At 34.1% G+C, this 15713-nt stretch overlaps 1 protein-coding gene across 29 annotated transcripts in view; it reads right to left on the reverse strand.

Moving 5' to 3' along the window:
* Positions 1–5829: 5829 nt before the first annotated feature.
* Positions 5830–15713, reverse strand: part of PPP1R12A (protein phosphatase 1 regulatory subunit 12A) — a 171114-nt gene continuing 161230 nt past the window's right edge. For 24 of the 29 annotated variants that reach the window (XR_014082905.1, XR_014082906.1, XR_014082899.1 and 21 more), the window contains 3 exons: positions 13450–13497; positions 10492–10542; positions 5830–7998 (listed from right to left, as the gene is read on the reverse strand). Coding sequence is in view for 9 of the 29 variants with exons in the window: in XM_081593181.1 (XP_081449307.1) it covers positions 7912–7998; positions 10492–10542; positions 13450–13497 (186 nt within the window). In the remaining 20 variants the exon portion in view is untranslated. Of the gene's footprint in view, positions 7999–10491; positions 10543–11279; positions 11311–13449; positions 13498–15713 lie in introns of all 29 variants that reach the window. The other 5 variants (XR_014082908.1, XR_014082895.1, XR_014082898.1 and 2 more) reach the window with 1 other exon arrangement.

Consider the following 15713-nt stretch of genomic DNA (forward strand, 5'->3'; position numbering starts at 1 on the left):
TTTGAACTTCTTTTAACTATTAACATAGGAGATCTACATTTTATCTTCTCATAAGGGGTTTTACTTTCGAATTCTCCATTTCCATTCAGAAGATGAACACGTGATATTGTAATGCAGTGGATCTCAAAATATGGTCCCCGAACCAGCAGTATCAGCACTAACTACAAACTTGACAGAAATGCTGATTCACTTGTTCCATCCCAGACACTACACACTGAATTAGAAAACAAGAGTGGAGCCTAAACTACATCTGAAGAAGCTCTCTAGATGATTCTAGTTTGAGAAACACTGTTGTGGTGAAATGACTAAGCTAATCAGTCCTGAGACATTCCTGGGACAAGAAAGATAAGTGAGTACTTCACACTTGGATTAAAGTACTTTAATCTCTCTTGAAATTAAGTTGTAACATTTGTGGAAGCACACCTTATAGTCTAGATTGTGCTTTTGAAAGTATGAAAAAGAAATGGTCATTTGAAGAGAAATACTATCCCGAAAAGCAGAGACAAATGAGGACAATGTACATTAGGTATATAGACCAACTGTAAAACCAATGAGAAAATTCATTCCTGAGAAGTGATCCAAAATGTATATTTTGCCCACTGAACTGATTACTTTCTTTACCTAGTAATGATATTTGTAATAGTCCATTTTTTCCATTTCTAACTTGGTTGTCAAGGAGTTTTAGCAAATATTTTACATCATATGAGTAAAAGTTTCGCTTTAGGAAAATTAGCCTAGATTTTCTAGTATAATTATTCTCCCCAATTTATAATCAAATTCTTATTATCTCTTATAAAGACTAATTTTACAAAAGTATGTGACTTTTATTATAAAGAGCTACAAAATATCCTTGGGAAAGAGTAGAGAGAAAGAGAGTCAAGTTCTTGAAGCAGCAAGACTGGTGCACAGTGTATGGTCAAAACGCATCTAAACACGCCCTTAATCCAGCTCTCGGATGCCTCTCCAACTTTCTGTCCTACTACTCTGCTTCTTGCTCACTTGGCTATGTAACCACATTAGCCTTAACTGTTCATCAAAACACTCAAGCACATCTGCACCTCAAGGCCTTTGCTTAAGTGGCTCCCTCTGCCTGGACATGCTCTTCTCTCAAACACCTGCTGTTTTTGTCTTCCCTTTCTTTCAGTTTTGGCTCAAATGTTACCTTCTCAGTGAATCCTTCCCTGACTAGCTCACCCTCCTTCCTTGCTCTATTTTTTCCACATAACTACTATCCTCTGAAATAGTGTAACTGCTTATTTTCCATCTTCCTCTTCCCTGAAAGTAACCTCCACAAGGCAGGTCTTACCTTTGCTTGTTGGCTTCTGGGAGTATTCCTACCCCATAGGGCTGTTTGGTATGAAAGTGCTAATAAGAATTTGTTGAATGATTGAAACAAAGTCTGCAGGACTCAACATCTTACAAAGTTTTCTTAAAACTCTAGATGATAGTCAATATTTTTTCCTCCACAATATGTATCACAATTATTCATATTTACTCTTTCCTTTTAAAAACATCAAGTAAATACGTACTATGTGCTAGGCACTAGATTAATGGCTGAGAACAAAGATGAAAAAGACTTTGTCCTTTCACAAAGCTTGTAGTAGAATAAAATAAAAGAAACAGATTAAAAATAATTTAAAACCAGAAAAACAAGTTATGTATAGGATCTGGAACGCTGAAAATACTAAGATTTAGCTCCCCTCCTCTCTTGCTTTTTACTGGTTACAGTAAAGGAAGTACTAGACATCAGAGGTACAGTCTAAAAATGAGATGGGCAGGACTCTCAAATTTCAGACATAGATGAGATTATACACTCTTACGTAGAAGATTATGCAACAAGGTTGGTCTTGATCTGTAGGCTGATAAATGGTCCAGATGACCTCATGCTATCTTCTGAGAAGCATTATGCAAACTTCAGAAACATCCAAAAGTACTGATAATCCTGACATTTTAACAACTCTGAATTTTAATGAAAAATTAAAATTTAGAGTAACAAATAACATTACAGTACATATTCATTAAAACACTTACTAGCCCATACTTACCAACCGCCTCTTCTATGGCAAATACATTTTGTATAGCACTTCTATAATTCCTTGACACTTTCTCCTTTTTTGATAATAGGAACGGGGTCCACAGATGGATTAGATTCACACGAAAGTCAGTATTCCTGGAATCTGTTAGGACAGATGTGGCATGGTTACAGAAGTGTATGGTTACTTTTTCCTTCTTTCCAATGTTTGTAGGAGGTCCTCCAAAATCTACCTCATTTCTTTCTCCCTCACTGATTCCAGAGTAAAAAATAGGTGTTTATGGTTAATGGGGTAAATTAATCCAAAATTTTGCTTTAATATATTCTAAGAAGAAATAATCCTACTAGTTTTTTTTTAACATGAAGAGATTCTTTGGAAATACTATTTATCAACATTTATCAAATGATCCTAGCAGAAACTACATTCTAAAGTAGATTAGTATTTTTAAAAGTCACAAGTGATAAATACAATTTCTTCAGTGTAATAATATATTTGTTCAGCATCAATCCACTAAGCTCAATGAATTGTTCAAGGCACTTTATACAGATATGTCATTTACCTGAAAAAGGGGGCTTGAAAGGTTAATTTGACCAATGTCACACAATTATAAAGTGGTGTAGCTGAGGTTTCTATCTAGATCTGACTGAATCCAAAGCTCCTTCCATACTGTCAAGTGTTTAAAAAATCAGCACCCTATAGGTTCTGCAAAGGCATTCTACGATCCCACAAAATTTTAATTCAAATCATTTGCCAAAAATGCTTTCCTCAAATTAAAAAAAAAAAAATACTTAAGACACACATGGAATTGTAAAATATTGGAGAGAACTAACATACTAAGTTATATTGTCAAGTTATCTCATTTTTGTGTGGAGCTTCTGCTTTGTACTTGGTCTTGATTTTTTAAGTTCAGAACATATTCACATACACTAGTGTATCGCTAGAACACATTTAGCACATTTACTATAAAAGCAAGTGCAGGCAAGGTGCATCCATCATACAGTAACCAGTCAGAGTAGCGCTGCTGCCACGCCTATCTTATAGAAACCTACTGTTATGTTTGGAGTACAGGCATCCTTCAGTGTCCGTGGGGGACTGGCTCCAGGATCGCCATGGACACCAGAATCTGTGGATACTCAAGTTCCTCAAATAGTACCTAGTACAGCTGGCCCTCTGCATCTTACAGATGCAGAGGGCCAACCGTGCTTCCTTTTTGGGTGGGGTCATTTCTATGAGTTAACGTGAATACAAATTTTATCCGCTGTACATATTGGTATTCCACATGTTTACACTGGGGGAGAAAAATTTGCTGCTAAAACCATAGCATTACCAATGCTGCCTATTTAACTTGAGAATAAGAAAGATTCCGGATTTAAGCTCCCATCACCAATTTAAAAATCTATTTTTTTAAGGATACAAAAGATCTTTTGCACATATATGAAAATCTTTTTACAAATTTATGATGGTCTGCTAGGCATAGTTAGAATTTACACCGGGAAATCAACTAGTTGCTTAAGCATTAAAAGCATTAAATCTTTTAAGAATCTCAGGATAGGGCAAATAGTTTAGTAAAGGCCTAAGGAGAAAAAAATTTAGTGGGTGTGGGAGCAAGAATGTGGGATTAGAGAAAGAATGTAGAAGAATAAAAAAAAAACCCAAGAAACACCATCTCAACATGTAAAACTATAAAACTAAGCAATACAGAGGGGAAAGTCCTAGATGGGGATTTGGGAAAAACAATGACAACCACAACTAAATTTAGGTAAGAGATTAGCTTTGTACTAGGTTTGGAATGTTGACCCAGTTAGTAATCTGTACATCTCAGCTTTCTCACCCATAGCCACCAGCCTGTTGTTTAAAGATCAAACTAGATAGCCTATTGAAACAGGCCTGTATCAAAACAAACCTATAAGAGTAATTTGAGTGTGGGGAAGGGGAGAGAAGGTAAATCCTTCTCTTTTCCACTTCCATTCTCATAGACCTGTAAGACAAAATACAGGCCCTACAAACTGAATGTTATCCAGGACAAAATCTAATATTGCTCATTTCTTCTCACATTTCCCTCTCTTTTCCTCTTCAGCTTTTTAAAATTAATTAAAAGACAGTTAATTTCTATAACCTGTATGTTTATTGAAATTTAAGCAATGACAAGCTGGGACAACCTGGCTCAAAAATGCCTACATCTAATAAACTTCAGAAAACTTATAATGAAGTTTTAAGTTACAGTAGTTAAGAATTACTTATGTCATTATAGAATCTTAAACTTCTGACTTCTATGTTTTTAAATTTATTACTTTGTAATCTGATCATCTGGTGGGCTTGGAACAGCAACATGGCACTAAAGAAAGCACTCTGTTGTCTCATAGCACATAACCCCAGAGACCCTTTCTAAAATGAAAGTCAAGAAATGTACTTAGCTACTTAAAGACATTTAATAGGAAAATAAGTACTTCACTCTACACCCAACCTTTTTTGAACAATTCTCATATGCTCACTCTGACACGGAGACCACACACAGTGTAAAACATGGAATATCACAGAAAAGACTGCTTGCTTATCAGTCAGCTTTCATCTTTGCAACCAAAGGTTTTCTCTAGCAAGATATGACTAATGGATTGTTAAAAACTGGTCAGAGAGTTAGTTCTGTATTCTGCTTATTAATGACAAAGTGGAGGACAACCTACAAGGCTGTTATTTCTTACGGGATATACAGTGTACTAGTTTGGAAACAATTTGACCTCTGGATATTTGATTCTTACACCACTCACTGAGTGCTGACACTGGGAGTCATGATTGTTTCAGATTTGCCAGGAAAGACTAAGTGGTAATAAACCCTTAGGAGGAGAAGGGGATGACAGAGGATGAGATGGTTGGATGGCATCACTGACTTGATGGACATGGGTTTGAGCAAGCTCCGGGAGTTGGTGATGGACAGGGAAGCCTGGTGTACTGCAGTCCATGAGGTCGCAGAGTCGGACATGACCGAGCAATTGAACTAATGAACCCTTAAGCAAAAGAATAAAGAATTAGTGAACATCTACTTTACTTTTGATATGAATACTCTACTAGTTCTATAGCCATTTTGCATTTGGTTTGACATATTTGCATGTGAAATTCTTTTCTGTATGCAGGAAAAACAACAGGAATATCTATCATTCTGTAACCATGCACAGGGAAAGTACTGGAAGTGGAAACAAGAGAATTCAAGTCTTGCTGTATTAATTTGTTAAACATAGGCTTTACCACTGCCAAGTCCTCTACCAAAGTTCCCAAACCAGAAATGTCTCTTATCTACTTACAGATGTATACTTAGATTGGGGTTGAATTTAGGACAGTTCTAGTTTGGAGAATGATCTACTACTCTACATCTCAATGGAATATTATCTTTATATGTATTCCCAAGTCTATCTCTGCAATTAAGAAAAAGCACAGGTTTAATTTAGAAGCCACGAAATACTTAGGTAAATGAAGTCTTATGCTTACAAAGCTACTATCTTGAAACTCACTCTCATCATTATTCTTTACCCACTTATCATAAAAAAACTAATTCTCAGATTCTGCACACAGATAGCTTTATGTAAAATATATAAACATTTGTTCAAATTGATACACAGATTGCATAAATACGGCAATTAAGCTTAAATTTACAGATGTGCATGTACAATGTTGTGCAAGTTATCACAATATTACAATTTCAAAAATTATTCCAATGGAATCCAAGTAAAGCAGTTAGTGAAGATACCCATGCAGAATTTAAATATCTCAGAACAAAGTTTTAAACGTCTTCAGTAAAAGTTCACACATTTAAAATAGTTTTATTCATTTTATTTGTATATGTCAAAATACATTTTTATTTCCAAAATAGTGGGTTTTGCAACTAGTTTCATGCAGAAACAAGGTCTGCTCAATACTACCAATAAAATCAATATAGCACAGTAGCTGTTCAGTTTTAGATACAAAGAATAAATAACCTAAATACAAAACACTAAAATATTAGAAACACGTATTTAATCATTCTTCACAGGCATCCAAACTTCACAAATATAATCCTTAGCATGCCTAACTGTTGTGCAACCAGAACATGTTGCAGTCACTCAAACTGATCAATTATCTGTATGTTTTACGTCCACGTAAGACCATGGAAATTCTCTATATTCAGACCCACCATTCATACAGTTCAAATGTAACCAAAAATAAAATTCCCACAACTATCCTTGTACCTTTAAAAATCAAGAATCCTGAGCTTGGTAGTAAGAGCATAACCTTATATCTTCATAAAACCAATCAAGAGAGGACTTAAAATCCTGCTTACCAAAACACCCTTTCCCAACCCCAAAATAATCTAAAATAGGCAGTAGAACACAATGACCTTTTAAAATGAAGGGGTACAAATTCACATTTAATATAGTATACAATACAATCAATAATACAATTAGCTATTATAAGCTTTACAATGTACAATTTATTCAAATGGCTGAACTGTTCAGTGGTTAAGGAGACAGTTATGTGCCAGAAAGATATAGTACTTTTTGCATGGTTTAATGAAAATATAAAAGCTATTTGTCCAAATAAATGCCATCTTCACTATTTACTTGGTTTTGCTTTTCTTTTCTTTTTTTTTAAAAAAGGCCACTGAAATGTATAAAATGGTCTGAACATGATGGTGGTATCAAAGTCAATGCCTCTTCACATGGCAATAACAGTGCATTTAACACGAACTCACGGGTTAAGTCTGCAAATGATTTCATAGCATTACTTTGGCTAGCACAACAGTTTTAGACAGCACTCAGATAAATATAGGTATGTGAAATGTGAAGCAATTATCTTATGCAACTTTAATTATGGTTGAATACTATCAAATGAAAACTACAAATAAAAGCATTTTACAGTAGAAAACTTTTGTAAAGATAGGGCTCCACATAATGTGTTAATTTAAGTATATCACTTTGTTAGTAAATTTTGTTCTTAACACTATTATGGAGTAGCCTACTTTGCATTAACAGACATTTGAAATAATAGTCAAGCATGCCATGTGGTGGTCTAAAAATCAAACAATACACTTATTTATATATACAGCATCACTCAGTACCTGCTAAAATGAATGTGAAGCTTACAGAACCTAACATCTTATACTACAATAATAAAAAACAAACAAAAACAAAAAAGTGACCAATGAAGGCAGAAAATAGGGCTTAAACGAATCTAATCTCAATTGACTTTAAAGCATTCATAAAAGGAATAAATGCATATTGCACAACCAGTGAAAGCAAATGTTCCACCAAGCAATTCAGTTCCAGGTGGGGACAACAGCATTAGCCTAATATATGACAATGATTTCAGAGGAGCAAGTGTTCTTTTCTGTAAATGAGAAAGCTGTGAGACGACAGAAAGTCTGCCACATGAAGAGTTAGAAGGAAAAAATACAAACCCAAACTTAGATGTAAAGCAAAAGAAAATAAAACAAATAAAATTAAATATTGAAAAACTGGAAACTGTGGCACATCAAAAAATGCTGAATAACTGTCTTCTGTGAGAGCTGAGTTTTTGTTGACACAAAAGTATTTATGTACAACTAAGGCTTACTGGTTAAATATCTGAGGCATATCTGGCCTTGAACACTTTCCTTATATGCTGGAACTGTAAACAAGTTTTCTCAGTCATAAAAAAAATTCTTCTCAGCAGCTGCATTAACATGAAACAATGGTCTTGATACAAGAAAAAAAAAAAAAAAACAGAAAATTAAACAAAACTCCTAGATAAGAGGGCATTTGGCAGGATATCCAAAAATGACAGTCTCCAAGGATTCTTCCCAGGCTTCCAGTGACGGTCAATTATGGTCCACTGGGTTACTAATATGTGCAATTCTATTACTTGCTGCTTTTTATTTGGAAAGTTTGCTTATAACTCTGATCAAGGCCCCATTTTCATCTTTTAGCCTCTGGTTGTCTGCTTTTAGGTCTGGTAACATCTGTGAGAGGAAAAATACAAGAAAAAGTCTGAATTCAATAATGAGATTAACGTGTTCCTCTTTAAATGTTATGTTTTTACCACAAGACACATGAACAAGCTTTGTCAGTTATATATACTTCTAATGACTAAAACATGTATCAGGAAGAAAGAGGCCCCTCCCCACAATTTGTGAAGCTAATTAGTTTAATAAATGATGAAATGAAAGGTTTATTCTCCCAAAGTTATCAACTGAAATGTACTAAATCACTTGACATCATGACTCACAAGCATACCATATTAGAGCAGCCAAGGAAAGGAAGACTGTTTTTATGTTAGGATAGGCTCTTAAAGGGAATTCCTTTAAGAGTTTCTGTTAGCCTAAATTAAGGCCTTTTGCTTTGTTTATGTCAGACCTCAAGCCACACTGTTACTCCACAAGAAAACCCGACTATTTAGGGAAGTTTTGAGGGAGCCAGACTTGTTTTAAATTATTAAAATTCCTTAAATGATTTACCTTGCATTAAGGTTAAATGCCTAGTACATAACGTTTGATCCACGATAGGTGCTCAATTAAATGATAATAAAGCAATTACTACTATCATTAGACTAGAATAATTTACAAGCCAAAGTAATAAATCTGAATTTCTTAAAATACCCAAGCATAAAAAATACTACTAGTGTTTGGAATAAATAGAAAAACACACCCTTACACCCTGAAAACGTATCAAATTTTTTTTTATAGACAAAGTGAAAGAGGGGGTGGAAATACTATAAGTTAATTGGGTTTTCTACTAAGAATGATTTAAATGACACGTGCTCCACCAGATTTGATAGGAAATGGAATAGCTGATAATTTGGACATTAAAACATACTTTCCAAGATAATTAGGTCTCTTTCCTCAGCTTTCAAAATGTACTAGGTTATCAATTTAGATAAAAGTAAAACTACTTGCAAAATTATCTTATGCAAAATCCTCATAAGAAGTTTAATTTTTTGTGGAACCAATCAATTCTTAACCTGTGCTCAGAATGTATGGATATAAAATACAGTAATCTGAAGTTTATGTATTAGGATACTTCTAGACTAGAGAGCTGAGTAATATTAATTAAGATGGTTCTGACTGAAATAACATTATTTTGAAAAGCAGATAATTCATGTTTAATCTTCAGCTTCTACATATATTAATTATATATAAAATACATGTTACACTGTGTTCCATTTTCTAGTAAAGAATTTTAAAGTCATATTTTTAAGTGCTAAAAAATTTGTAGAGCCAAAAATGTGCACAAGCTTTGTAAAAGTGCAGATAAGTCTTTTATCTAAATGCTGAGATCATTCCCTTAGTTTACTGCAGTTTATCAGTCACAATACACAATTAGTGACACTTTCTAACATTCTGAGAAGCCATGCATAATTAAACAGTTACATGACAAGTTCCAGACACAATGGCATTAATTTGTAAAAGTGAGCTCAAGACACGCTTACTAATACAAAAACACCTGCCTGGCTCTACTAAGAAGAAATGATGAAACTATAAATTATAGATTCACAGACTGCAGTTGCCTACAGAACCCTGAGCGCTTGGCTACCACTCTTGTCAAGGCCCTATTCTCAGTCAGCAGTCGCTCATTTAACTCTCTCAGAGTTTGAATTTGCTTTATTTGGTGCAGATTCTGCAGGAATCAGAACATAAAGAAATAGAAAATAAAAAATAAGAAAGTGGAAGAGTACAATGAAAATATAAAGAATCATAGGCAACAAATATAAGAAGAAAAAATTAAGAGTCTTAAGAGAATATTCCATGAAATTTATATAAGTAAACAGTGCAGTTCTAAAATTCCTTAGCAAACAAAATACACAAGCAAACAAAATCCAAAAAAATTTTCTCCAAAGCTATTCAATAATGTTCCAATAAGAAACCAAATAATTCAATAGAAAAACATTTAAATCTTAAAATTCTAATTCTATGGGCATAATATCCTATGCATTAGTTCATTAATTTATAATATGATTATTTTATAAAAGCCAATGTAATAAGAGGTAATCAATTAATTATATTATGCTTTTCTTCCTGTAAAGAATGTACCTTCCAATATTGAAAATCAATCTACTTTCACAGGTGATGCAGAGTTCAATCAGCTGTACCTCTGTCCACTACTCGAATGTCCTTTATTTTCAAAGAACATTTTTGCGTGACCCCGTTTACCATTTTCTCCCCAGGGAACAGAATATTTGAAATGTAAAGAATAAATGATACAACCCAAAGCTTAGTCAATATCGTCTTATTTATTCTATACCTGAACATCAAAAGTGCCATAAAAACAGATTAACAAAAGAATTTGAGTTTTAAATACTTTTCTAGCTCACCTAAAATCTGACTTTAGGAAGAAATAGAAGCACAAGACATAGATAACTCACAAACTGCATAAATAACTTTAAGAACAACGAATAAACATAGGATCTATACTAGTACTGTGAAATTTGAGTTTATACCACAGCACTGTTTACTTACTTTGAGCTCTTCTTCCATTTCAGATATTCTTCTTTCTAGAGCTCTTCGTTCCTAGATGAATTTAAGGTATTAATGTTACTGATACAATTATTATACTCTCAAATTTTCTTCTAAATTGTGACACAGTGACACTTTAGAATAAAAAATCAAATCAGGAGCAGTGTAGAAAAAGATGTGATGCCAGTGATGTGTAAAGAGCTTTCCAAAATTTGAGAGAAATAAATATGAAGATCATTAATTTATTACTTCCTATAAGCTCTTTCTTTAAAGCTTTGACCTTCTGGTAAAATGCCACTTAACATGTTCAAACTGTTTTTAGTTTACATAAAACTAGGGATAGAGTAAACTGATACTCAAGACTGAAGACTGCACAGAAAAGAAAAAAACAAAAACTCACACAGAGATGCAATTACTCTACAGTGATAAGAAGCAGAAAAAGCAAGAAGCAAACGTGACTAAAATATGTGTATTTTAAAATTTCAAAACGGTCTAAAAGATGGTTATCCCTCCACCCACAATGTATACTAGTCATCATCTGTCCAGTCGTCTTTAGAGCTTTGTATTTAGTTTTATACTCTGTGTAGCATTAATGCAGTGAATCTAATAAAGAAGCAACTGTAGCATTTATTTTAAACCACTTCGTTTCAAAGAGTGACAGGCAAAGGCAACATACAGTATATTACTGCAGTGTGCACTTTTATTCTCCCTTAAATAATAAGCATTCTAGGGTGTTATGCAAGAAGCAAGCAGCAGTAATTAATGTGCTTAAAACTTTGGTTAGGTCATACCGCCGAGAAGATACTGACTCTTGCCGGTCACCTTTCAGATACAAACCATTTAAATTTAGTTTAATCACATTGAAACTATTTCCAAGACATTCTTTCCCAGATTAATAATTAATGCTGATACTTAGTAAAGCAGTACATTTACTGTAAACATTTTTAGGGTATGTGATTTTAAAAAACAGATGGAATCCTATTCATAGGCTTTTAAGTATCGTGTTTTTCTATTATATTAGCATGTTTAAACATTATTAGGTAGACAAAAATGTTATTTTTGATAAAAAGAACTTTCTCCTAGTTAACAGTACAGCCACAGCCCATTCATAAAAACCACCGCACTTCTCAAAATACCAGGACAGATAATATTTGATCCTCGTAACTTTGTGCAATATCAGCAGTTGAATATTTCCTCCAGCTGAGAGGGAACACCCTCATCAGCCTTCATTTTATTATGTCTTCAAGATTTTAACTAATTAGTGGTAAAGCAAGACAAAAACACTATATTGAATTGTCAAACTGCCAACTGTAAAGTTGCAGGCAATTTCTTATATCTGAGAAACTTATTACCATTTAAAAATATGGTTAAGAGAAAAAAATGCATATAAAGTGCTTAACTCAGTGCCTGCCTGGTATGTAAGACAGTGCTAAATAAAAGGTAGTAGTTATTATTAGTACTATGACTACCAACGTCTGTTAAACTGAGAGTGGAGTAGATTAACTGCTTTATAATTTATCTGCATTTGACAGGCAGAAAAAGAAGGTCAGGTGGGAATGTCAGAATATGAACATGGGTAATATTATTTAAGTACATAAGCCTAGATGAAAAATATCATTTATCTCTGCATGATAGGGAGATTGTACTTTCATCTTTTGCTAAAATTTTTGTAATAAACACATTTTCACAAAAAATTAAATATTCTTTAAAAATGTGACTATCTCAAAAACAAATAATATTTTAAGTATATGGTAATCTATGTCTTTCACCCCAACTATTAGTATGGATAAAGGAGAACTGAAAACATTTCTTTACGATTTCTACATATCTTGGATATAAAATTCTGTAAGTTATACTGTGATGTAATAAAATTACATTTAATATAATAATTGATTCTAAAATTTAGCAATTGCAAGTTAGATCAATAGGTTTTTAAAAAGCCTAGAACAATGATTTCTAAAATCTGATGAAATCATAATAAAACTAGTAGTTATTACATATTACAATATAGTACATGACATAGATAACTTTTTGTCTATTATTCTACATTTATATCACTTTTCTCCTTTTTCGGGGGATTAGAAAGGTAAATTGGCTATTTTTGAAATGGAATGGAAGAAAATATACCAAGTACTCTTGACTCTCTTTGATCTAGAGATCACAGCTCCACAGTATGTAATTTCTTCTGTGGCTGAAACCTTGAAAATCTAGCCACTGCTCAGTAGTATTACAGGTACTCTTTAAGCATTTTTCCATTTACTTTTGATCATTTATATACATCTTCAACTGTTCAGACTAAACTTGTGGAGTTATTCCTATGCCCACTGCCAGATCCCTGAGCAATAATAGTAATAATAAAGGGAGAAAAATACAAGTGAATATATCATAGCCAGACAAGAAATTATAGAAAGACACAAAATGGTAAAAGGATTTTCTTATACTAATTTTTAGATTTAAAAGAGCCTACTTAAGTTAAATATTTAAACTCAAAATTAAATATTATTAAATTAACTTTAAAAAGAATTCAAAAATTTGGTCTTCATATCTTTACAAACTTTAATAATGGAAATATTTTATTTTTGCAAAGAATTAAACCAAATGTATATATGATTAATGTGTTTTAAGTATATCACCACAGAAAATCAGAGAGAGATAAATGGCATTTAAAAAATATCAGATTCACTACCACAATGTGTATGTTTCAGAATTAAGACAAGATATGCTTTTTGGTCCATTAAAAGAACAACACGGTAAATTAAATTTTATTTAACAAGGTAATTTTACCCTGTAAGACTCTATAAAGAAGATAAGCTAGAAAACATTCATAATCAAATTAATAAATATCAATCTAAACTAACTAAAACTACCGTCCATAAAAACAAAACTAAAGAAAACCTATTATTGCTTATACAAAAAATAAAGGGGGAAAATGATTATTTATTCATTAAGATCAACACTTACCCTTTTTTCCATTTCTAACAGTGACCTATCAGCAAATCTTTCTTGTCTCTGTAAGGAGGTAAGAAACATAAAGAGATGTAAGTGCAGTAAAGATGGGGAAGCGGAGAGGATCATAGTAACTTGTGTCTGTGTGTGTGCATGTGTGTGTGCACGTGCGCCTGACTCCTTTGCCCCCATGGACTGTAGCCTGCCATGCTCCTCTGTTCTTGTAATGCTATTCAGGAGGAGTAATAATACAGTGTGAGTAAAGAAAAGAGAAAGCAGAATTTGTACCAAAATTAAAACAAAGATTTACTAGAGGAATGCTTAGACATCCTCTATGTATCATTTTGCCTCAAGTCTTTAAAATTAAGCTGGGAGCAAAGATGGGTGACTACTGGGCACAAAGCCAAAAAAAACCCCCAGTCTTCCCTCCCATGCTCAAGCTCTCTCTGTCTATATCACAGTGAAGAGAGGCTAACCCGAATGCTCAGATTCCAGGACCATGACTGAAGTGTAGTTTGGACCAGATTGTGTGCCTCTGTACCCATGCAGTCAGACCTGTAAACTGGCGTCTTCCCCTCTCTCATGACTCTCTTAGTCTTGCTAGCTCATTCTCTAAAGTTTTCTTTTCTAATCATCCATGTTCCAAAATTGGTAAGAAGGATCACATCTCTCGTCACTTATAAGAAATACCAGCTACATAGCTTTTCTTTTCCTGGCAAGCTCAGGTCTCATTTTTCTTTTTTCTGCTTCCTGTACTACACAATCAACTCAAGAGATGTCAAGATGAAAAGGACCTTTGGGGTTTTAAGCCACATGTTGCACTCAAAACCAGGGAGCTGTGCATGTGGGTACTGAGCACAGGGACAGTAAAAAAGCAAGTGCTTAGTTTTTATTTACAATGACCTCTTGTCATACATTTCCCTTGGGATTCCTGTTCAATTTATTGAAAATGAATTCATCAAAAGGTTCATCCTCCAGAAGCCAATGTGTTGAATAACCAATTTTAAAAATTTACCGAGAACGGTTTTTGCTAACTACTTAACAAGAATGCTTTTTTATGGTCATTAACCACAAAATATACTTTAAAAAACTACATATATACACATACAAACAGTTCATGTGATTAAGCACAACTTCATCAATTTGGCAACTCAAAAACACTTCTTAATATAATTTTCTCTTCTGTCAATCCTTTCAACATCCATATTTTTGTACCACCAGGGTTTGTAAACCAGGTCCTCTTTGATCCTTCTTGCAAAATTTCTTTTTTATAGTTATGGTATATAAATAAAGATCTAATCATGGCCATCTCCCCTTCACAGATCACAGCCTTGTCGTTGTGAAGGGGCTTGTGTAACTCAATGAAGCTATGAACCATGTTGTGCAGGGCCACTCAAGATGGACAGGTCAAAGTGAAGAGTTCTGACAAAACATGGTCCACTGGAGGAGGGAATGGCAAACCACTCCAGTATTCTTGCTGTGAGAACCTCACAAACAGTATGAAAAGACAAAAAAGATATGACACTGGAAGATAAGCCTCCATAGGTTGGCAGAATGATTCCCAGGTGGCTCAGTGGTAAAGAATCCACTTGCCAGTGCAGGAGACGCTGGAGACATGGGTTTGATCCCTGGGTCGGGAAGATCTCCTGGAGAAGGAAACGGCAACCCACTCTGATATTCTTGCCTGGAGAATCACATGAACAGAGGAGCCTGGTGGGCTACAATCAGTGGAGTCGCAAAGAGTTGGACACGACTGAGCACTTACGTATGTACACAGGTTGGAAGATGTTCAATACGCTACTAGGGAAGAGCAGAGGGCAATTACTAATAGTTTAATTGACTATGTGAAAGCCTTTCACTATGTGGATCACAAGCAGCTGTGGAAAATTCATTAAAAAAATCAGAATACCAGACTATCTTTTCTGTCTCCTGAGAAACCAGAGAAGCCAGTCAAGCAACAGTTAGAACCAGACATGGAACAATGGACTGGCTCTAAATTGGGAATTTAAATTGTCACTTTGGTTATTTAACTTATATGCAGAGTACATCAAGCAAAATGCTGTGCTGGATGAGTAACAAGCTGGAATTAAGACTGCCAGAAGAAATATCAACAATGTTAGATATGCAGATGATAGTACTCTAATGGCAGAAAGTGAAGAGGAACTAAAGAGCTCCTAGATGAGGGTGAAAGAAAAGAGTGAAAAAACAGCTTAATACTCAACATTCAAAAAACTAAGACCATGGCATTTGGTCTTATCACTTCATGGCAAATAGATGAG

This window comes from Giraffa tippelskirchi, chromosome 4, assembly GCF_054371585.1.
Source record: "Giraffa tippelskirchi isolate mGirTip1 chromosome 4, T2T-mGirTip1v1.2.pri, whole genome shotgun sequence".
NCBI lineage: Eukaryota > Metazoa > Chordata > Mammalia > Artiodactyla > Giraffidae > Giraffa > Giraffa tippelskirchi.